The sequence below is a fragment of the Scatophagus argus genome, chromosome 6, assembly GCF_020382885.2.
Source record: "Scatophagus argus isolate fScaArg1 chromosome 6, fScaArg1.pri, whole genome shotgun sequence".
Classification (NCBI taxonomy): domain Eukaryota; kingdom Metazoa; phylum Chordata; class Actinopteri; family Scatophagidae; genus Scatophagus; species Scatophagus argus.
Window position 1 is genome coordinate 7,699,155 of NC_058498.1, and position 23,320 is coordinate 7,722,474.

At 42.5% G+C, this 23,320-nt stretch overlaps 1 protein-coding gene across 3 annotated transcripts in view; it reads left to right on the forward strand.

Moving 5' to 3' along the window:
• dennd1b (DENN/MADD domain containing 1B) overlaps positions 1–23,320 on the forward strand; it is a 117,213-nt gene that overhangs the window by 88,812 nt on the left and 5,081 nt on the right. For 2 of the 3 annotated variants that reach the window (XM_046392329.1, XM_046392330.1), the window contains 7 exons: positions 9,551–9,641; positions 10,902–10,942; positions 12,181–12,216; positions 12,667–12,723; positions 14,144–14,233; positions 22,239–22,324; positions 22,697–22,919. In XM_046392329.1, the coding sequence (XP_046248285.1) occupies positions 9,551–9,641; positions 10,902–10,942; positions 12,181–12,216; positions 12,667–12,723; positions 14,144–14,233; positions 22,239–22,324; positions 22,697–22,919 (624 nt within the window). Of the gene's footprint in view, positions 1–9,550; positions 9,650–10,901; positions 10,943–12,180; positions 12,217–12,666; positions 12,724–14,143; positions 14,234–22,238; positions 22,325–22,696; positions 22,920–23,320 lie in introns of those variants that run through there. The other variant, XM_046392331.1, reaches the window with a different exon arrangement.

Below are 23,320 nucleotides of genomic sequence, written 5' to 3' on the forward strand. Positions count from 1 at the left end.
GTTCCCTCTAATTAAACATAAATAGCATTTGGCACAGATTTATGAAGTAATGCCGCTGTGCATTTGTCATACATTGCCATATTGCTGATAGCGCAGTAGGCGCAGGGATTGACTGTTTGGAGTAACATATTTTTTTTTAAAAACTTTTACTTAGTTAATTATTTTGCTTTGTTTGTTTTCCCTATTCACCTGCTAAGATAAAACAGCAGTAAGTAGTAGTTTTAGTGCTTTATTTCCCAGTGGGATTGTTGACAAGGGAAGCAGTTGACCGCAGTGCGTTGTGCTGTCGCAGCCATTTTTAAGTTTGGATAGCGTAAACAAACAGGTGGGGTTGCTCAATTGTCAACAAATCGTTGGTGCTCAGCCAGACTGAAACAACATGTCTAATACATCTCAGTGATATACATCGTTTATTTGCTTGCACACAGTGGCCAAAGCGTAGGATTGTTCATTGTCACCTATAGGTCAACAGTACCACGTCAGGCTTGAGCCAAATTCAAACCATATCTCTGGTAGCGTCAGACCTCAACGTGCATTACACACACGCATTATGTCGAGGTGTTACCTGAGTTTGAGTTGTCACCATCTCAGCAGGAAATTGCTTTTCTACAGGTGATTTTGTTTTCATTCCTTGTATGTAGCACTTAGAGGGAATTGCTTTAATGATCAGTCACAAGTATTTCCCGTTTTATAGGGGAGCAGCTCGGTGTTGTTCGTGCAAATTAATTAAAACATTATTAATACTTGGAGAGCTGAATGGCTTTGTGGACAGAGACAGTATTGTGTGCACTGAAGGCAATAAATAACTTTTAATACCTCTAGTGAAATGTGTTATTGTGACAATTTACTTTATATCCAAGTTTTTATGGATAAGCACACCTTTTAAATCACTAAAATATGAATGGGTCTTAAAATGATCCTTTGTGATCCACACAGATCTAAGCTGCTGGGTTATTTGTTATTTTTTGCCTCTAGGGAATATAGACACTAAGCCAACCCCAAAATGAATACACACACACACACACGCACCTCTTAAAAATGTCACAGTTTCACCTTCTAACACCCCTGTGCTCCTGGACCTTGTCGTCTCTGCTCAGTCCACCAACAACATCCTGTGCTCAGGAACAGAACAAGTGGGAGAAGCCTTCCAAAAGAATGCGGGGGAAAGCTTGTCAACATTAACCTGCTTCCTATCAACCGTCCTCAGCTCCTCCACACACACACACACACACACACACGCTGGCTGTCATGTGTGTGCTAGCAGAGACTTATTCAATGAAGTCTCTTTCTTTTATTGACAAAACTAAGCCATACACAGTTCTATTGAGTCTGTAGGGGGGACTTGTACTCTGATGATTTACTGCCAGGAGCCTTTGTAGACAATGTGCGTCCCGCCAATCAATAATCATCTGTCACTCTCCATGTGTATGAATGCAATAGCCACGTCGTTTATTGAAAGGGGGAAAGGTGTGTTCTTGCAAAACCGAATTACTTGAGTTAAAATCCGATCGTGTGCTTGCTTCATCCACTCCATTGGGTCCACAAGACTGCATATCACAGCAGTTACAGTAAGCTGGAAAAGTAAGTTTGGTTGTAATGAATGGATGAAACCAGCTGCCACTCTCACGGCCACATGTGTAAGTAAATGTGAGCTGCTTTAAGATGCATGGCTGCTAATGGCAGCTAGCGGCTGGCTCCTGAAGCTGTTTTCACACGGAGTTAACTTGAGCTTTTTCCAACTTCTTTCTCAAAATCATCTTTTTTATTTTTTTTGTTTTGTTTTTTTTTTTACATGTTGGAAGTCTTCTGATGTGTGTCTCTATGCTCAAGTTTGAGAGTTCTGAATTGGTTGATGGATATTAAGGTTTGAAATGAAGTACGGTTTGTTCTGCCTCTGTGTGATTGACATGCATTGCAGCCTGTCAAGCTGTGATACTGGTTGCCACCTGCTCTCCTACCTTCTCTTCCAATTTATACTTCTATGCTATAGTAACTAACAAATATGGCATTCAGCTGTAAAATCCAAACTCCACCTCAGAAACCTATGAGTGAAGTGATTTCCGTTATTTCCCTGAGTATCTACATTTTATGGCCTAAAATTCCACAAATGAGACCCAGGTTGCAAAAAAAAAAGTAAAAAATTACATTTCCTTTCAGCTCTGCGAGTATATCTCTGTAAATGAACCCCTGTAGAGTCCTAATCCCAACTTCTGGCTCCACAATTCCAGAGTTAAAATAAATCTAGACCACTGTGACCGAGCCGTGAGTGAGTCAGTGCGGTGCTGGTAGCCAGATGGAATAACTCTCTGCTGTCTGTAACTATAACATCAACAGGAAACGAGACATGAAGAGACATGAAGAGATGAAGCAGGATTCATGTCCAACTGTGGAGTTGTGCCTGAATCTGTTCTGCATGTTGTGGCTCGACTGTATTTACACAAGTAGCTTGTTTAATAGATATACTACAAAAACAAAACTATCCGAACGTTAATGCCGTAAATTTGCTGTTCATATACATTTATTCAGTCTCCTACTTTTTGTTCAAATTTAGGTGGTCCTGATGTGGTTCTAAGCTGATATCATTTCGTGTTTCTTTTGTGTTTTTTTTTTTTTTTTTGTGGTCTCTTCCTTAAAACAAAGAAAATAGGGCTGCGTGTTGTGCATGTAGGCTTGTGTACATGAACAAGTGTTAGTTTGCATATGTGCGCGTGTGTGTGAGTGTGGTGATCACAGTCTGCCATTGTTAAGTAATGTCTAATTAAGGCCCACAGGTAATCCGGTCAGGGTGGGGGTGGGGTGGATAAGTGGAGGCTTTGGCTAGGTGATGATTTGGGTTGATTATGTGCACTAATTGGGCCAGCCAAGCAGCGGAGCAATGGCTGGAACCTGCAGCCTCACCTCTCATTAAAAATGATCTAATGATGAGTTTCCAGCTCTTCTGACCAGAGGAGCGGGTGGCCGTGTCGGTCGCCAGTTAGCAGGTCGTCCCTGAGGACACGCACCTAGAAACAACATACACTGTTGTCAAAATGTGGACACACTTTAACAGAGGCTTGCTGCAGTTAAGAAAATATGTTGATGTCAGCTACTTGTGTTAAAAAGAATAGTGTAGCATTTGGTGTTGTTTGTAAAAATAGAAAAAGAGTACTTGAGAAGGTGTGTGTTGGTTATTAGTGCAATCGTCAATCCAGTTCAAATGGTTGATTTCTGCTAATAATTGTGAACGTCAACATTACTGATTGTTAGCCGAGTTTCGCTCCTATTTTTACGCAAATGACATGAAGGTTCCAGTTTAAGGTCAAACAGAAAGTTTTAGGAAAAAAACACACAGGCAGACTAATAGAAAGTAATTTTTTAGGACTTCAGCACATGTTGGCCCCACATGAAAATGAAAAAAGTACCATATTGCAGCTGCTTGTTGTTTTTTCTTTTTCCTTTTTTTATAAACACCAGAAACTTACCAAGATTAGCCCAAATATTTGACTGGGGAGTTTTATTTCCACAGAGAGATTTGCTGATGTTGTATGTGATTGGACAGGAAACTAACATCAACTTGGGGGTCAGTGTGGTTGCATTTAGCTAATAGAAAACAGTGCACAGTGTGTGTGACTGCGTGATGTACATTCACATAAAATTTTCTTCATGTTCAGCATTTGAAAGGATACAAAAACTGCAGTACAACATCGCTACAAAGTTCAGTCACATAACCAGGCCTGTAAACAGCTCTGAGGATGCACCAAAGCTCTTAAAACGGGCCAAAATGATAACAAATGTGTTTTAAACAATTAGTGACATCATTTTTTTCCCCCTTCGGCTCTCGTCTCCTGCTCTCAAAATATTTCTTGCACGCTTTAATGTCTTAGAGAATCCTGTCTTTTAATTGCGTCGATCACAAATGTTGAGGTGTGTGTGTGTGTGTGTACTTGCGTAACTTATTTACTGTTTTTACTGCTGTTTCCTCCTCCTCCTGCGTTGGGTAACGTATTGCGTATTGCGTCACTTCCTGTTCTCGCACTACTCATTCACTTGCTAGCGTTTGGTGTTCGGTGGTATTGGTGTACTTGAGTCGACATATTTTGTGTTAGCTTTTACTGTGGTTGGTTCTTACAAATAAGTACACAAGCACTTTAGGAAAAGTTTATTAACCGCACGATCATCTAGATTCTTTCCTTTTCCGATCCCCGTCCTGTTTGTCGTTAGGCTTAGCTTAGTGCTAACATGGCTTCTTCCACTCACTCTCCCTCTGCCTCTCCCTCTCCCGTCTTCTGTAAGGTGTGTGAAATGTTTAGCTATTCCTCTGCCTCCTTTAGTGAGAGTGAGATGTGTAGAAAGTGTAGCTTATTCACAGCTTTGGAGGAGAGGCTAAGTGAGTTAGAGGCCCGGCTTCGTACTGTAGATCACAGTCCATTAGTCCCGACAGCTAGCCAGCAGCAGTTAGCCTGTGCGGACCGGCCTATTTTAGCTACTTTAGCTGATGTCAGCCGCCCCCCGGCAGCCCCCGAGCAGCCGGGAAGTCAGGGAGGTTGGGTGGCGGTTCGAAAGAAGCGTAGTCCAAAACAAAGGCCCGTGGTTCACCACCAACCGCTTCATGTGTCTAACCGCTTTTCCCCACTCAGCGACACACCCGCTGAGAAACCGACCCTGGTTATTGGCGATTCTGTTTTGCGATATGTGAAGCCGACACCAGCGACCATAGTCAAATGCATCCCGGGGGCCAGAGCGGGCGACATAGAGGGCAATTTAAAGCTGCTGGCGAGAGATAAGAGTAAATATGGTAAGATTATAATTCACGTCGGCGCTAATGACACTCGACTACGCCAGTCGGAGGTCACCAAAGTCAATATTGAGTCGGTGTGTAATTTGGCAAAAACCATGTCGGACTCCGTAGTGTTCTCTGGTCCCCTCCCGAATCTGACCAGTGATGACATGTTTAGCCGCATGTCATCGCTCCGTCGCTGGCTGTCACGGTGGTGTCCAGAAAACAACGTGGCCTTTATAGATAACTGGGAGACTTTCTGGGGAAAACCTGGCCTCATTAGCAGAGACGGCGTTCATCCCACTTGGGGTGGTGCGGCTCTTATTTCTACCAATATGGCCAAGTTTATTAGACAACCAACACCCTGACAACCCAGGGTCGAGGCCAGGAAGCAGAGTCGCTGTCTTACACACTTCTCTGCTGCTTCTGTAGGACTGCCGCCCTCCGTTAAAATTAGAATAAATAAAAATATAAATTCACACAGTAATACTAAGATTAATAATCCCATAGAAATAGTGTCAGTGCCTCGTCCTCCCATAGTCCAACCAGCACAAAATTTAAGAAGTGTTAATCATAATAACCTCATAAAAATACAAACTAGCAAATATTTAGAGCCAAAAAATAGGACAGTCAGATGTGGATTGTTAAATATACGATCCCTCCACTCTAAATCCCTCCTAGTCAGTGATCTAATTATTGATCATCAGTCTGATATATTCTGCCTCACTGAGACTTGGTTACGGGATGAAGAATATGTTAGTTTAAATGAATCAACTCCATCCGGTTATATTAACTATCATGTTCCTCGAGGCACAGGCCGAGGAGGAGGAGTGGCAGCAATCTACCACTCCAGTCTTCAGATTAACCCCAAACCTAAATCCATCTATAGCTCATTTGAGAGTCTCACTCTCAGTCTGTCTCACCAAAACTGGAAGTCAGAAAAGCCAGTTTTATTAGTTGTTGTGTATCGCCCACCTGCTGCTGCTTACTCAGAGTTCCTGTCTGAGTTTTCTGACTTCTTATCTAGTTTAGTGCTCAGCACAGATAAAGTCATTATAGCAGGTGACTTCAACATTCATATGGATGTTGACTCTGACAGTCTTAAGACAGCCTTTAGTTCACTCTTAGATTCAATAGGTTTCCTTCAGATAGTAAATGAACCAACACACTGTCATAATCACACACTCGATCTGGTTCTCACCTATGGCCTAGAAACTAAGAACCTGTCAGTTGCCCCTCAAAACCCTCTCCTTTCAGACCATTCGCTTGTAGTTTTTGAACTAACTCTAGAAGACTTTACAGCACACAACAAAAAGGTCTATTACACCAGATGCCTCTCTGAAGATAGTGTAGACAGATTTAGGGATGCAATCCCATCACAGCTCCCCTCAGCTCCATGTACCAGTACAACAGACCGTACTGATTTAAACGTTACTCCTGCAGTAATTGATTCCTTTGTCAACAACACTGCAGCCACGTTGCACACAGTTTTAGATATGGTTGCCCCACTGAGAAAGAAGGTTAGAAATCATAGGAGGCTAGCTCCTTGGTATAATTCAAATTTACGAAAACTTAAACAAACATCAAGACGGATGGAGAGGAAGTGGTACTCCACCAAATCAGCTGAATCCCAGAGAGCCTGGAAAGATAGTCTATTGACATACAAAAAGGCCCTTCGTGAAGCCAGAACTGCCTATTATTCAACATTAATAGAGCAAAACAAGAACAACCCACGTTTTCTCTTTAACACTGTAGCCAGGCTGACCAAGAGTCACAGCTCTGTTGAACCTTGTATTCCTGCAGCTCTTAGCAGTGAAGACTTCATGAGTTTCTTCACCAATAAAATCAATAACATTAGAGAAAAAATCAATAAAGATCTTCCCAGAATAGCCAATATAGTGCCATCTCCAGTAATCTCTTTTAATCCTACTCCATCCCTGGACAGGTCCCTGGACAGGTTCCTGCCCATAGACCTCCCCGAGCTGACCTCCAGCATTAACAAATCTAACCCAACTACATGTCTCTTAGACCCCATCCCAACTAAGCTCCTCAAGGACGTCTTTCCCTTGATTAGCGTTTCCCTCTTAGATCAGATAAACTTATCCTTAACAACAGGTTATGTACCACAGGCGTTTAAAACCGCTGTTATTAGACCTTTACTTAAAAAACCTTCACTTGACCCAGACATCTTAGCAAACTATAGGCCGATATCCAACCTCCCGTTCCTATCTAAAATACTCGAAAGAGTGGTTGCAAATCAGTTGATTGATCACCTACACAGGTACAGTCTCTTTGAGATGTTTCAGTCTGGTTTTAGAGCCCATCACAGCACAGAAACAGCACTGGTTAAAGTCACAAATGACCTCCTCATGGCATCAGACCGCGGGCTTGTCTCCATACTTGTTTTGCTAGATCTCAGTGCTGCTTTCGACACTGTAGATCACAGCATTTTATTACACAGATTAGAACATGAGACTAGGATCACAGGGACTGCGCTATGCTGGTTCAAATCATATTTAACAGATAGATTTCACTTTGCTCAAGTTAATAATGTTTCCTCTTCATATATAAGGGTTAGCCTCGGTGTTCCACAAGGTTCAGTGCTTGGGCCGATCCTGTTCACCTTATACATGCTCCCTCTAGGAAATATTATTCAGAAACATGACATAAACTTTCATTGTTATGCTGATGACACTCAGCTGTACTTATCCTTAAAGCCTGAAGAAACAGAGCCGTTAGCCAGACTCCAGGCATGTCTTAAGGACATAAAGGACTGGATGACCTCCAATTTTTTATTATTAAACTCAGACAAAACTGAGATCATTATTCTAGGCCCCAAACACCTTAGAAATAGAATAGCTGATAATATACTCTCTCTGGACGGCATTACTTTGGCCTCCAGTACGACTGCAAGGAACCTCGGCGTTATCTTTGATCAAGACGTGTCATTTATTCATCACATTAAACAGACCTCTAAGACCGCCTTCTTTCACCTCCGTAATATCGCTAAGATTAGGAGCGTCCTCTCTCAGAGTGATGCTGAAAAACTTGTTCATGCTTTTGTTACTTCTAGGCTGGACTACTGCAACTCACTATTGTCAGGATGTCCAAATTATTCTATTAATAACCTGCAGCTGATCCAAAATGCAGCAGCTAGAGTTTTAACAGGAATCAGTAAAAGGGATCATATCTCCCCCATCTTAGCTTCTCTTCACTGGCTTCCGGTAAAATTCAGAATAGACTTTAAAATTCTCCTACTTACATATAAGGCCCTACATGGACTCGCCCCATCATACCTGCAGGATCTAATAGTCCCATATACTCCCAATAGATCACTCAGATCACAGAGTGCAGGTTTACTTACAGTTCCCAGAATTTATAAAAGTAGAACGGGAGGACGAGCCTTTAGCTATCAGGCACCCCTGCTGTGGAACCAGTTGCCAATCTGGGTTCGACAGGCAGACACCACCTCCACTTTTAAGACTAAACTTAAAACCTTTCTGTTTAATAAAGCATATAGTTAGCACCAAATAAAGTGTGTAGGGCTGGTAGGCATAGTTTCACTCACCTCATGATATATAGCCACAGGTAGAATAGGTCTGACTAACTGTTAATCTTTAAATCTCTATCATAGCTAAGCTGCTATAGGCCTATGCTGCCGGGGGACACAAACATGATCCACCAAGCAGTTTCCCCTCCTCCTTCTCCTCTTCTATCCTCTCCCCTCGTCAGATTAACATGCAGTTCATTATTTTATGTCACTAACTGTGTGTCCAGTGCTCCTCGTAGTCTTGTGTCTCTCCCTCCCTCTCTCTCTCTCTCTCTCTCTCTCTCTCTCTGTATCTTTCTGCAGGTATCTCTCCATCCAGATCTTCAAGTTGAACTGTAGCCGGCTCTATGACCAACCCAATGTGTATTGTTGACATCTGCCTGTCATTCCTCTATGTACCGACTATGGGCGGGGTGGTTCTCCCTACGGGCCGAAATCGAACTGATATGATAGTGATTCTCAACATCACATAAAAAAAGAATACATGAATGTTACAGCAGTTCATTATAATTTTCATTACTATAATTTTCTTATAACTTGTGAAATGTTAAAATCATATTGAGGTGGTAGCAAAAGTGAAACTAAACAGTTGAGATTTTGTTTTGCTTATCTTTTTAGTAATGTCATTTCTCATGTTGCAAATTGCTTTCCTGCCTGTACAGCATCCATTGCACGTCTGCCCGTCCTGGGTGAGGGATCCCTCCTCTGTTGCTCACCCTGAGGTTTCTTCCATTTTTTCCTGTTAAAGGTTTTTCTGGGAGTTTTTCCTTAGTCGATGTGAGGGTCGAAGGGCAGAGGATGTTGCTGATGTTATGTTAAGCCCTTTGAGACAAACTGCTTGTAAAAATGGGCTATACAAATAAAGTTGACTTGACTTGACTTGACATGACTTTGTGACTGCGCTCTTGAAATGTGTAGCTGTCTTGGCTATTAGGTCCATGTTTATGAGATGGGGTTTTATGCGCTCCATGTTACAAAGGGAGGAAATGAAACTTCCTCATGTCTCAGACAGTGTGCAGCATGTAGTCTGCTGCCTTAATCCCTCACCTGCTCCACATTACCAAATCCCTATTACCTGCAACTCACCTAATCTTAGGTTGTAGTTTCTGTCAGGTAGGATTAATAACACCCCACTGTGGCCTGAGTGTTTGAATCTGTGTGTGAGTGTAAGTGTATCTGTTTTGAGTGTGTCTACCCCCCCCACCTCCCTTCTTTAATAAGCACGTTGTAATTTATGGTTGTAGTTCATCGACGGACGACTGGCCAAATTGAACGCAGGCCGCGGCTTCTCCGACGTGTTTGAAGAAGAGATCACAGAGGGGGGCTTCTGTGGAAGTGAGTAGTGCTGGACCTGTCTATCAATTAGCCACATTATATTTATTTGCCATATTTCATGCTGTAGGCGGTAGTTACTGGGCTCTCAAAACAGAGAAACTTTTTAAGAGTTTTTAAAAAAACTGCACTAAAAAAAAAGCACTAAGAGCTACCCAGTGCTGAAATAAAATGTAAAAAGAAAAAAAAAAAAATAATAAAATTTCACTTGAAACTGTGACACAGTTAAATGAGAGAGTTCTAAAAAAATGACAAAATGGTTAAAAGATGGTAAATTATATAGTACACTGCAGAGTTTTTGTGTACGTTTCATAACATGTCAATTTAAAGTCATTTGTGGTCTTTGAATGCTTGCTGTTTGAGTCACGTTTAAAGGATGTCGTAAAATTACTCATGAACACATCTTTGACCACATAAAGCCCTTTAACTACTAACGCGTTTATAGACCATATTGTCTTTGGGAGATTTGATTTTGATTATTATTGATTAAAAATGACAATGATTTTGCTTTGACTTATGCCTTAAAGTGACTGTGATCCTTTTAAAATCTGTAAAAATTCATCCTCTCATGGTGCACTGGTTCATTTTTAAATTTGACATGCATGTTGAGCGTCGTTTGTTGTGCAGAGGTTACTCGTAAATCTGATTGAATGCGACAAAGGAAGATTGACAAAAGAATTAATCATGTTTTGGCAGGATGGAGCATTATCGCATGTGAACACAGAGCACAAGACATCACAAGTTTCAAGTCCCACAGGAAGGCTCAGACAAATTGTATCGTTTTGATCATAACACTCCAGGTGTGAGTGGTATTTACGGGACAAGAAAACGAAATGCCATCCAGATGTTGCAGCTAAATATCCATCATATTATTGGGACTCATCAGTCCTGATCCTGAAGCGAACCCGCAGTCGCCAAACATCTGAGAACAAACTCGAAACCCACAGAAAAATCTCAGTGTAAAACTCGATTATATCCAGTTACTAATTTTACACTAAGCATTAAATATTTTATTAATTATTAAGGGTTGTAAGGCAAAAAGGGGAAAAAAGAGAAATAATTTGAAAAATTGATTTTTAATATCACAGGGTTTTATCAGCCACTTTACCTGCTGCTGTGTTCGCTGTAGAAGTGGTTTTGTCTACAATTTAAAATGTGTCACAGTGTAATATACATAGTTACCTTTGCTTTGCAATGTAAATGCAGAGCTATCGAGTGCAAAATGATTAATTCATATTTCCTGTGTTTTATACATCCCTCCAGGTAATTCAAGGTCTTACCAGCAGTGGATGCATACTGTAAAGGTATTCACAGAGTGTCCTGCATATCATACCTAAATGCTTTTATCTATGTTTTTTTTATGTTTAGCTCATTTTATTCCTGAGTTATATTTAATTGAAAGCCTGATTGACACGACTCAGCATTTGAAGTCCCGGCGTTGCCTCTGGAATGAAGGGGGCTGCCTGAACGTACAGATCCAGCGTGAGCGCAGTTTGGTGTGTGAAGCGGCGCGTGCAGCAGGACAGTAGAGACAGACAGGAAGGGGAGACAGAAGTGATTTGACGTGACAAGACGTCCTCCAACATGACATGTTGATCTGGCAGCAAACACGGGCGTTACTCCGCTGAACCGACCCAAGAACATAGATCCTCTTCCATCTATCTCTCTTTATCTTCCCCCTCTCTCTCCTCTCATCTCTGTGACTCTCCCTCTCCCTCTCTCTCTCTCTCTCTCTCTCTCTCTCTCTCTCCCTCTCCCTCCCTTCACACGCCGTCTGCTCAGGCTGAATTAGTTCTCTAGAGTGCTCTTCAAAGGTTTGTTAAAGTTCACATTTCCTGACTGACAGGGATCTATAAGAGGGGCCTTCACCTCGGCCCCGTCTCCTCCTCTCCCTCAGCCGACTTCTGAAACGCCGCCTGCCATTTACTCTGTTTGGCCGTTTAGCCGACGCTTTGTGCTTACACTAAAGACCAAACAGAGAGAAAGAGCGAGACTCCAAACGAGAGATGCAGAAATTTGCAGAGAGAGAGAGAGAGGGATACTGAATGCCACAGTGTCAGTCTGCAGAGCTCAAAGCAGAAATCCATCACACACAGTCCCTTCCTTCTAAATAAAAACCTTCTTGAATGCCGTGAATCGTGCCGTTTATCACGGCTCAGTGACATGATACTTTCACTGTTTTTACACAGACGTTCTATTACAATAGCATTTACAGCTGCAGAGGGAGTTTTGGATATGTGTTGATATTGAAAACTTCTGCTGTAAAATGATGGGTCGACATAATTATCAGATCATTTCTGAGGATACGGTACATCATGACAAATGATGACTCAAAGGCACCTTTGAAATTATCAAACTGATTGTCAAAGATGTCATGAGACAGAACTCCTCAGTGTTATGTTATTACCCAGCCCTTGTGTGTGTGTGTGTGTGTACGAATATTTTGTATTTAAAAACAAATAGTTTGAAAGTGTTTGTATGTGTGGAAATTCATTCAAGACGCCTTTAAGTGACTGACTGATGTTTTTGTGTCTTATTCCAGAGAGGAGGAGCACTCTTCAACACAGCTGTGACAAAGGTACGATAGTTTTGTATTTATATGTATATGTACAAAACCTGAAATGCCTGAAAGTTCAGAAAGTCCCACCGAAACAGACCTCAGGTGACATTTCACTGGTTGTTTTGTCGAAATGAATGAATGAATGTACGACGAATTAATTGAACAGTGTGTCCGTTTGGGAACTGACAGTGGAAGGAACGGCAGCATTGTTCGGGACTGGTCTGTGTTTGATGAGCAGTGCCGTGTCGTTATGTGCTGTACAATAGGTGGTCAGGCTGCCCTTTCATGTTATCGCCTCCTGTTAGTGTGCGAGGCTCTCTTATCCAGCCTTTTGTCTCCGTGTTTTTGCCACAGGGATCAAAGCATTTCTTGATGTTACATGAAACCAGAACAGAATGTTAATGCAACATGTTTTGATTAGTAATCTGTGTGTGTGTGTGTGTGTGTACATACTGTTTTTCCTCCTAGGCCAAGAGTCACGCCAAAAGGGGCATCCGCGACATTAAGGGCAGACTTAAAGCAAGGGTGAGCAGCACGTACCTTCACACCTCTCTGACACACACACACACACACACACACACACACACCCTCACACTCATGGCGACATCTGTACACACACTTGTACACATAATTCTGTTCTGAGGCACACAGACAGACACACGCCCCCCTCATAGAAACAGACAGGAAGGCTGATTTACATGGAGACTGTGATTCTGGCGCGGCGGCCTTTAATGACTGTTGAAACCTGCTTAGCGCTTTGTTCGTGGCTGTACATTTTTAACCAACGCCCCTCTGGCTATGGCCTGTCATGTCATCCGAGCCCCGGCCCCTCTTTTTCTTTTATTGTCTGCATATTTCATCAGTGAGTCTGTGATTTCCTCAAAGCTAATGTAACGAGGTGTATGTTTCCATAAGCCTGATGGATTTGATAAGGCAATAGCAGTTTGATCTGTCAGTGGGAAACTGAGGAGAGAGGGGCACTGATGATGAACAGGAGGAGTACGCTATGTGGATACACACACACACACACACACACACACACACGCAGCAGAGGTGTTGAAATCTATTTGATTTTGAAGTTAAACAGATTTCATGTGCACTCATAAATAAAATGACAAATACACAGATGAATTAATTCCACTTTCTCAGGATCCCTCCTCGTTGCATTTATTTTGCTGCCAGCTACAGACAAGGACTTCAGTGCACGAATATTTAATTCATCAGAGAGGGTTACCTTGAATTTAATTGCTGAAACCTCTTAGAGAACAAGAGGTGGTGATAATGCTGTGTGTTCGTTATTGCCAAACAATCCCACGAAAAGACACAAAGCCAAAAGTGCATCCTTCATCTTCCAATGCCGCGTTCACAGCTCTGAGACCCCGACCCATTCTGTCCTACTGAAGACTTAAATCTTTAAAACCGGGTCATGAATATACCTACTTTGAAGATGATTTCCAAATAAATAAATAAATAAAAGCATACACTGCTGAGTATCTGATTATTTACATGAACTGGATGGCATGTGTGGGTGAACTCCAGTTGTTCATCATAATGTAGGAACGTGTCACCAAATGCAGCAATGTGGCTGTCAGCGCTTTTTGATCACATCGAATCTATGGCACGGATGAATAAGATATATCAGGATTTAGTTACGCAGTCGCTGTTTGTCTGATCAATTACCCTTTTCATTTGTTGGCAGTAAGAAAAACATAGAACACCTCCGGACTGATTTTTTTTAACTTAAACTAAAATGTCAGTGAGAAGCTGGACATTTATTAAGGATTTAGCTCAGCGAAGGAGCAGTACGTTGGATGTGTTGCGGTGAGGCTCTTTCGCATGAATGCAAATGCACCCTGTTATCCAACTAACACACCTGTTTTACAGTCAGTTTGGTTCACTCTTAACACAAATGATCTAAGACTTGCATTCACTGTTTCTCTTTCAGGAAGAGGAAGAAGAGGGGATGCCGGTGTGCGCAGGGTCTCCGACCAGCACCAAGAGCCTGTCTCCAAGGAGACTGCAGAAGATGAGACGGGTATGACACACACACACACACACACACACACACAGATGCACATCAGTAAATGAGTTAACTACATGTGCACTGACCGATCATACCAGAGCCCAGTTCACCAACGAGGATGCAGTCTTCCACTTCAGCAATCTTTCCATCCACTTTCTTTCTTTCTTTCACTCTTTCACTCTCCATCCCAGCGTTTCCCCCTCTCATTTCATTTCCATCCCCGTCTCTCTGTCCCTCCCCTCCTTTCTCCCCACACGTTCTCTGTAGTAACAGCTCTCAGAAGTACCATAGTTTGTCAAGGTGCCAGATGTAATGATAAGCATTTTTTTTTTCTTTCAACGCACTCATGTTGTACATTCAGTATTTTTCTCGGAACAGCACGGACAGTAGAAGCAACTCATCTGCTGGTCAGCAGTTCCTCTGAAGAATTTGCTTGTCCGCCATAAATGAATAGCACTTTTTTTTTTCCTTTGTTGTGTGCAGAGCTGGCATTTATGTGCGAATTCATGCATGCTCACAAAACACACATTCATCGATAAAATTTATCAAGAAGTGTTCAGAAATTACAGGACGCCGTAGTGCAGAGTAATTAAAATTGCACACATCTGTACAGTATTAAACACTTGCATACAGCCTCAGGGTTAGCAGTCACATCTCCCACCTCATATCCACAAATCTGTACTCTTCAGCTGGAGCTTCTCCACCTCTTATTGCTAAATGAAAAATGGCAAGTGGACTCAGAATTCTGTCTAAAGAAACACACACACACACACAAAAAAAAAGAAACATGTCCGCAATGCACATGCTGACATTTTGGTCACAGTCATGTAAGAGTGTGATTAGGAGAGGTTGTGCTGTCTCTAATTAGCGTTGTGTTTCCTGTGTGTGTGTGTGTGTGTGTGATGAGGCTGGAAGTCTTAGCGCAGAGGAAGGTGTGACGGCCGGGGAGAGGAGAGGAACGGCAATTAGAGCTTTTCTAAAGGCCTCCTCGGACACCACCCCCCCATCCCTCCACCTCCCGGCTAGCGCACACACAAAGACCAACCCGACACACACAGATTAACAGTTAACATGCAGCTGATGTGCGTACACACACACACACACACTGTAGGTGATATACACACACTGGCACCCCTGTCCCTGCCACTGAGGCCTGTTCATTGCCACAGTAACGGGTCCCTGGAGACCACTGGAGGAGGGACATGCAGGACACAGGACAAAATGTCCCACAGCTCTGGTTTTACATTTGTTTGTGTATAATCCACAATGCTCTTCCCGTTCTTCCTTTTTCACATTCAGTTTCATCACATTGCTTATAGTTCAGGTCTATTATTGTATTACCCAGACCTGTGAAAGAGGAGGGTGCAGTCTGACATCCCAACATTTTTTTGTCTTTCTGTCGCCTAAAACCAAAACTGAAAATTAAGAAGCCAAAAAAAACCCTCAATAATTTATGGTCTGTCGGTGTGCGGTAAGATTGAAATTCTTCAGAACACTTAAAATGGAGCTGTAATGGAAGTTAGTGGTTCTCTCAGCGTTGTACAGGATGGTGATATTAGCTCATGTCTTTGCATACACATATTAAAGCATATAGAATATAACTGGAAGTTAATTTGGCAAGTACATAATAGACACTGAGTTACTTTCACATGACTGTTTAAAGCACACCATATTTACATTTCAGTTACAGTTCAAAGGCACGCTGGAGGAAAGCATACCTACCTTTCTTGTTAATCTTATCTCTCCTTCTGTCACCTTTTTATATATATATATATATATATATATACATATATATATGTTTGTTTCCTGTGAAACCTTCTCACTGTAATCTGCCCACAACTTGACCAGGTGTTCCTCGCATGAGAAACCACTCTCAGTGGGACTAACCTGGTTAAATAAAGGTTAAGGTAAATGGAAAAAAAGTACCTCCCTCACCTCTGATGCACACACACACCTACAGCAATATCTTGGCCTCCTCTTGTTCCTCTTCATTCTTTATAGTATGTCCCACGTCCTCTCTGTAGACAAACCACAGTCTTTGTCCATACAGTCCACATTGCAATGAAAGTCTTTTGTTTTCAATGCTGAATATTATTTTCCAAAAACAAGATGAATAAAATCTGGCTTTACTTGTATTGACATTGTGCCCTCTGTGTATCGTTGGGGACATCCAATGCAACAAATCAGCACCACCCTAAATCAGTTCAACAAAAACTGAACTTAATACCCTTCCTGAATTGTGCTGCATTCGTTTTAGCTGCTGTACGTGTACCTAATAAACTGGCGACTGGGTGTACATTGAAGCTAATGTATGGGTCCTGATTATCAAACACTTACCTCCCTTCATTTACAATAAACAAAAAATATTTGTATATATTTTTTCTTTAACACTTCGCGCCACATACATCATACACGCATGCTTTTTGTTTTTTTGGTTTTTTGCCTTGTCTCCTTAACTACAGTATATTTACTCATTTACTGTGTTGGCCAACAGTGGCTCCTTCACCTGCTTTGTAATTGCCTGATGTTCCAAAAATGTGATCTGATTAAAGACATTCCACCCCACCCCGTATGAAAGGAAAAGCCTGATACATTTTTATCATTCACCTTTTTTTTTTTCGTGCAAATCCCTCCATGTCTGTCCTTGAAAATGAAATGGATGATCCTGGAGTAGCTCCTGTAATTAATCATAGCAAAATAATCAGTTAGAAATTCATCTTCTGTTTGATCAGCCAACACACGCACCAAAGTGAAAATGCTGCTGTCATTTGCGTACATATTTCAGCCGTATCTGGCAATGTGGGTGATTTGTTGTGTTTGGTGAGCTTGTTGATTAAGAATGTAGGAGTAATCCTTTCGTTTGACAAAAACAAGACTGAATTGGACTGCTGACTTCTTGTCTGATATAACAAACAACAGCCATTGTTGTGGCTCCGGTGTGGCTTTGGGACTGAATGCCATGTCTGTTTTTTTTCGTATTCTGTTTAAGATTTTGGATATCGCATGCCTGTTTGTGTTGGCGTGCGTGTTTGTGTGATTTATGTGGTGTTTTGCTGTAAGCACCTGCATATAGAAAGTATGTCTGTCCCTTAGCTGTTTTGTCCATGAGCATGTATTGGGCTGCGTGTACTCTGTGGACACAATCATGTGTGCGTTTATCAGTTTGCCTCAGGTTGAAGACAACAGAATGACAGCTGTTAAGAGAGTAGAGGTTTGGACAGTGTTATGGACAATGACAGCCAGCAGGCTTGTGGCCGGGCTCAGCCTCAGGCCCTGGACTCTTCACCTGGTGAGGCAGGAGACATGCCAGCCTGGAAAACACCACACAGCTCAGAGTGGAGGGGAAACACTGAGCTAACAAAGATGTAGAACAGGAACAAAGTCTCATGGATGCTTCAGTGGTTTGTGTGTGCGGGTGTGTGTGCATGGATGGGTGTGTTTGTATCCTCCCTTGGTGGGAGACAGCTCATGTGTTCGTGGCCAGTGGACACACATGTATGCTGTCCTACCTCACTTGTGGGTATTGTGTATTTTAACAAGAAGTACATGTACGTGTGTTGGTTATTATTTCAGAGTGCAGGACTCTCACTTGTCCCACAAGCTTGTTTGTTCATACCCGCTACACTAATATGTATTTCTAGTTCAATAACACTTAACTTGAAGTATTGCTCTCAAAGTCTTCCATGGACATTGTGCCCGTTGTGTTCACCACGTGATTAAAAAAGCTGTAATATAAAACAACACGCAAAAGCCACACTTTCTGAGTAACGTGAATACTTCATTTCAAAGCTTATTGGTGTACTGTAGACTATAGACCAACAGTGCATGTGAGTTATAATTCATTATAATGATTTTTTTTTTTATGTAACTTGAAAACAGCTCATATATAACAGCTCCTAATGTTCACTGCAGGATTCATCTTGTGAATAAATATTGTTGATGAAGACTTAGAATGCATCACAGCGAACTTTAAGTACAGTGGATCTGTCTATAGGGTTGTGTGTGTGTGTGTGTGCGTGTGTGTGTGTGTGTGTGCACGCGTGCACGCGTTAACATGGTTTCCTGTACGTGTTTGTTATCTGCCCTTTGCTTCGCTTCTCCCCACTTCAGAGACCCAGCTGGCTCCCTTGCTGAAGCTAAAGTGCCATCTCCTGGCACCTTCAAAGTACTGCACTGCTCGCAGATTCACAGAAAGACACCTGGTGATCTCACTGGATGAGTTCACTTTAGTCGAACAGAATGAGCATAATGCACATTTTCCTTCTGTTATATGGCTCCTATTCTAAGCGATAGGGAAGTGGGCTTTCAGCAACAGCCAGTTGGACAGACGACTTGTGTGGATCTTGCCTCAAACGCTGTTTTTTTTTTTTTGTTTTTTTGCCCCCCCCCCCCCCCCCACCCCTTTTCAAGTGAGCAGCTCTTAAACAAGCAGACACAGACTTGGCCGTACTTCTGCAAAGGCTCTGCCTCTCCCCAAGGTTTGTTTGCATTTTACCGGCATCTCTTTACATACACTGCCAAGCTGTGAGATCAGTGCCCACTCAGAAATACCATATGAAATGTATAATGTAAGACCGGCTATTAAAGTCCGCGAGCGTTTGGCCCTGTCACAGAGAGGCATAGTTGTTCCGCATAACCGGTCATGCAGGGAAGGACGGGAAGATGAGGGGAAAGTTTGTTTCTCCAAATCCAGCTACTAAAATGGATGGTGATGATTATTTTCCCCTCATAAGCACAGAAATGAAATGTAATTTGTTTTATCAAATCTGAAGACTTTTTTTTTTTTTTGTGGTCCCATAGATATATTTCATACCTTTGCTTATTGCATTAGGACTCCCAGGGTACACGCAGTCAAGAGTAATGCAGAAGTTAGTCATGTTTGTACTTTTACCCTCATTCGCTCACAACCCACAACTATAAAGGCAGACAAATGTGTGTGTGTGTGTGTGTGTGTTGCTTACAGTGTCTGAGGCCTGGACTGGAGGCAGTCAGAGTTTTGTTTTTTTTTTTATTATTATTTTGTACTTTTTTAGGTAGTCAAGAACTTGGATCAAAGTATAGGAAAAAAACTACAAAATAATATAACAATAATGAAGAAATGTTTCCCTGGGAGGAAGTTATGTCAGTTTAGTGAGAGAAGCTCAGATGTCAAATCTCCTCCTTGATTTAAGGAGCACGAGGATTTTCTTGCAAAACACTGGATTGAACAGTTTTTCAGCTGAAACAAGCTGACTATTTTTATTATTTTCATGACTCCTGTTCTTTTGCTCTTTCACTCCCTGCGTTCTGTACAGTCTCACTTGTGGCGACGTGGCGGGTAGGAATGGAAGCGAGAGCCAGACAGACAGAAACCGTGACATCTGTCACTGACAGCGGAGTGATGGAGGGAGAAAATGGGAGACAGGAAGTCATGGAGGGAGAAGCGCTTTTTTCATTTTCACCTTTCAACTTCCCATTAGCCAACAGCGAGAAGCTAATGAAGGAGCAGTATGATAATCTGTTGTTCTGCTATTTCGTGCTTTCCGCCGTCCTGTCAGGCCTGATGATGGCACAGCTGTCACAGCTTTGACACGGGACCTGTTTGCACTGGTCTCATTGCGAATATCTGAATTTGAGAAGAGTCTCTGTTGTTTTTGTTGTTGTTTTTTTTTTTTACATTGACATACAGGACATCTAATGTGAGGTCTCAAATTGAACTCCCATTGTTGGTTTTGACAGCTCTTTGAGGAGATTATTATGTTCATGTAACTGACAGCAGCACACTTTGTATCTCACATTGCCAGTAAAATGAAAGCAACATGTCGGCCATTTAAAAAAAAAAGAAAAAAAAGTGTGATAAACTCCACTCCTGCGCCAAATTTGGCGCTTCTATCATAAAATGCTTGGTTGTTGTAAATAGTTTCATCTTAACTGCTGCACTAAAGGGTCGCAGTGAAGAAAGGGAATGACAAATTGATGAAGCCATGAAGTGAGGTACCATCCATTTACCGCTCCCTATGGAACTTCCTTTCGTAGACGGCACCAGAGCTGTAACAGAGATCAGAGGGCCCGGCTTCGTGACCTATGTCTGGTTGTGTTTGGGTTCACCTTGCTTTAATAAACACCTAGACACACAGAGAGAGGCCCTGCTTCCCCAAACGCAGCCCTGTTGCACAGTCCAAATGACTGCACGCACCGTGAACATACAGCGCGCGTCTGTTTGTAATGTTTGCGTTTAACCGTTTCTGTCCGAAACCTCCGCCCTCCTCAGGCCCTCTCACAGGTGCATCTCCGCTCCGCCTTCCCGCTTTGGCTGGCTGGCTGGCATGTCGGCCTGGCCCCAGATTTACTGCCCTGACACAGGAATCCATTAAAGGCTGTTTAGGGATCCCAGGCCCGAGCCCCTCTGAAATCTCGTTCATTATGGCTCCAAGCTACCATGGAAGGGGAGCGGCTCGGCCAATCAGCAGCGCCGCCACATGTGTTCGTGTTTAGCCCGATGGCTGAGAGGCTTAAGTGGCTACTGCACACATCTCCTCCGCTGACTTTTATGGAGAAAATGGCACTTTAACTCTTTGTGTTTTGTTTGTAATAGGGTGCGTATGTGAGCGTGCACGTGTGTGTGTGTATTTGTGTGAGTGTGTGTTGGTGTGTATGTTGTCCCTGGCCTAACACGGGTCCTAAATGAGTCCAGGCCAGCCACACGTTACATTCCGCCTGTCTGGCTGGCACTGCGTCGGCTAATCAAGACCGGCTTGGTTCACGGTTCCAATACAGGCCCCACTTCCCTCCCTCCCCCCCTCCCTCCCCCCATACCCATCATCCTTAGGGGCTTTGAGGAAACTTTCCTCACCTCTCAATATTTCCTTCCTTCCTTTTTTCATAAATTCCCTTCCTCTTGAATTCTTCAGGTCTTGTGTTAAGTTTTTTGGGGCTTTTTGCCTTTCATCATAACTGTTTCTTACTGTTCTTTGCTTTTGTGTCTCTGATTATCGCTGAACCACAACAACAAGGCGAGCACACAAACACTGGTGTCTTACACAACACCCCCTGTGCTCCACTCACTTTTATGGTTTTCTCAGGGTTGGGCTTTGATAATGTGGCTAATGTGAGTTTAGCAGAGAAGAATGCAGAGAAATCAGAGAGGTGGAGCTAAGCCAGTGTTTAAAAAAAAGATAAATAAATACACATTTCAGTTCCACCTAATGCTAACACACACACTGTTTGTTAGCAGCAGCGCTAGCATGTTAACTGAACCCCACGGATGCTTGTGTGCGCAAAAACTCACAGAGACATTGAAGGACAATTTGACGTATTGCAAAAAAAAAAAAAAAGATAAAATAGACAGAGGGAGGTGTGCAGCAATATGTAAGGAGGTAAATGACAAAATGCAAAGAGTGTAAATTAGAAAGTGAGATAGTGTTAACATCAGTGAACATGCACATGCAGCGGGAGGGGAACATGTGCGTGTCGGAGTGGAAGGCATGTTAATAAGTGGCCTGGGGCAGATTTTTGGCTCCCATGGGGAGAGTCCTGCCCTGCTCTGTGAAGCTTCTGTCTCTTCTTTAACCCGCCCATTAAATGTGGTACACAGGTGGCTTATTAAACCCACTGTGTCAGACAGCTACAGTACGCACTGATCATTCAACACTCTGCTGCGACAAATACAATCGCATGCACTGGTGTGCGTAATGCAAATGATGAATGTAGTTACTCGTGTCTTACCTCACAGGGAGCAAGTAGCTTGGAGTTCACATATAATGCTGAGTTTGATAAAGTGCGGGAGGGGATCTTAAAGGTTTTTGTCCCAAGACCCAAATTTGACAAATTTAGTCTCAACTCCATTGGCTCAGGCTCATTAAAACAAGCTTGTGCTCTTGTCTTGTGGGGACCCACCAGACGCAGACCTGCATCTTTTCTTAATCTTGTTCTAAGTCGTAATTTTATGAAATGCTACACCTCAGCAGAACACCATATTCTTTCTGTCATGGTGTTCTTTGTGTTCAACTTCACCCACTTTCTGTGTTCTCATTAACAGCATAACTTCAACAAGTCTCCCATGAGCATGGGCCCTCGAGATCTTGGATACGGGCTCGATGACGACGAGCTGGACAGGGCAAGCAAGTAAATACTCCCGTATTTACGACCTATTTCCTCCCAACATGTTGTCTCTGAAGACCTTTTATGTTATTTCAAGAGGGTGTGTCATTATATGTTAAGATATAAGAACTTTTGGTGATTGATTTTTTTTTTATTTGTTTTTTTTTTGTTTAGTAAAAGTTTAAAGCAGGTTCAGTCTGTTTTAAACTCATGATAACACTGCCCCCAAGTGGTCATATTTAGTAACAGCATTAGTGGATGGAAATGTCAGTCATAGTCTGTAACTTCTTCTCCTTCTTCGCCACACATAACTTTTTCTCAGTGATACTCACAGTATTACAGAAACATGGTTTCCTAATGAAACAGTACACACGATTTAAGTCTGTCTCTCTCCAGGATCTCCTCAGAGGACAGCGGGGACGTCCCTTCGTACATCGAGGACAGCGATGATTCCTACTCACTAGAGCTCGACATCAGCTCCTCCCGCTCGGGCCAGATGAACCTGCTGGAGGAAATCCTGGACTCTCTGAACACCACAACACTGGAGCAAGGCAAACTCAGCGGTGCCAAGAGCCTGGACTTCTTCAGGTCCATGGAAGATTTAGACTACAAGGCCCCGGTACGAAAGAGAGACTGGAGGGAGAGCAGATTATGAGAAGGCTTGTCGTTATTTACAGGTTCAGCACTTAAAGAAAATGGTCAAAGTGGTGTAACACAAAGAGATAAAATTTAAATGAAGTACACCTTTAGTTTTTGCGAACTGCATCTTTGCTGTTATAGCTCCATATAGCTGCATTCTTTTAAATTTAGAGACTCCCATTACTCTTTATCAGCCCCTCAAAGTCTCTGCTTAGCTTTAGTCTGGATATGTGACACGTTTTTCGAGACAACAAGGGTGCTGAAAAATTAAGAGGTAGTTCATTTCTAGCTAGTATTTCACATGGATGCTAAACTCACCTAGAAAAATTATGTGCAAAAATACGTTTTTATCACCGATGGGACGCTGACATTTTCACCCAC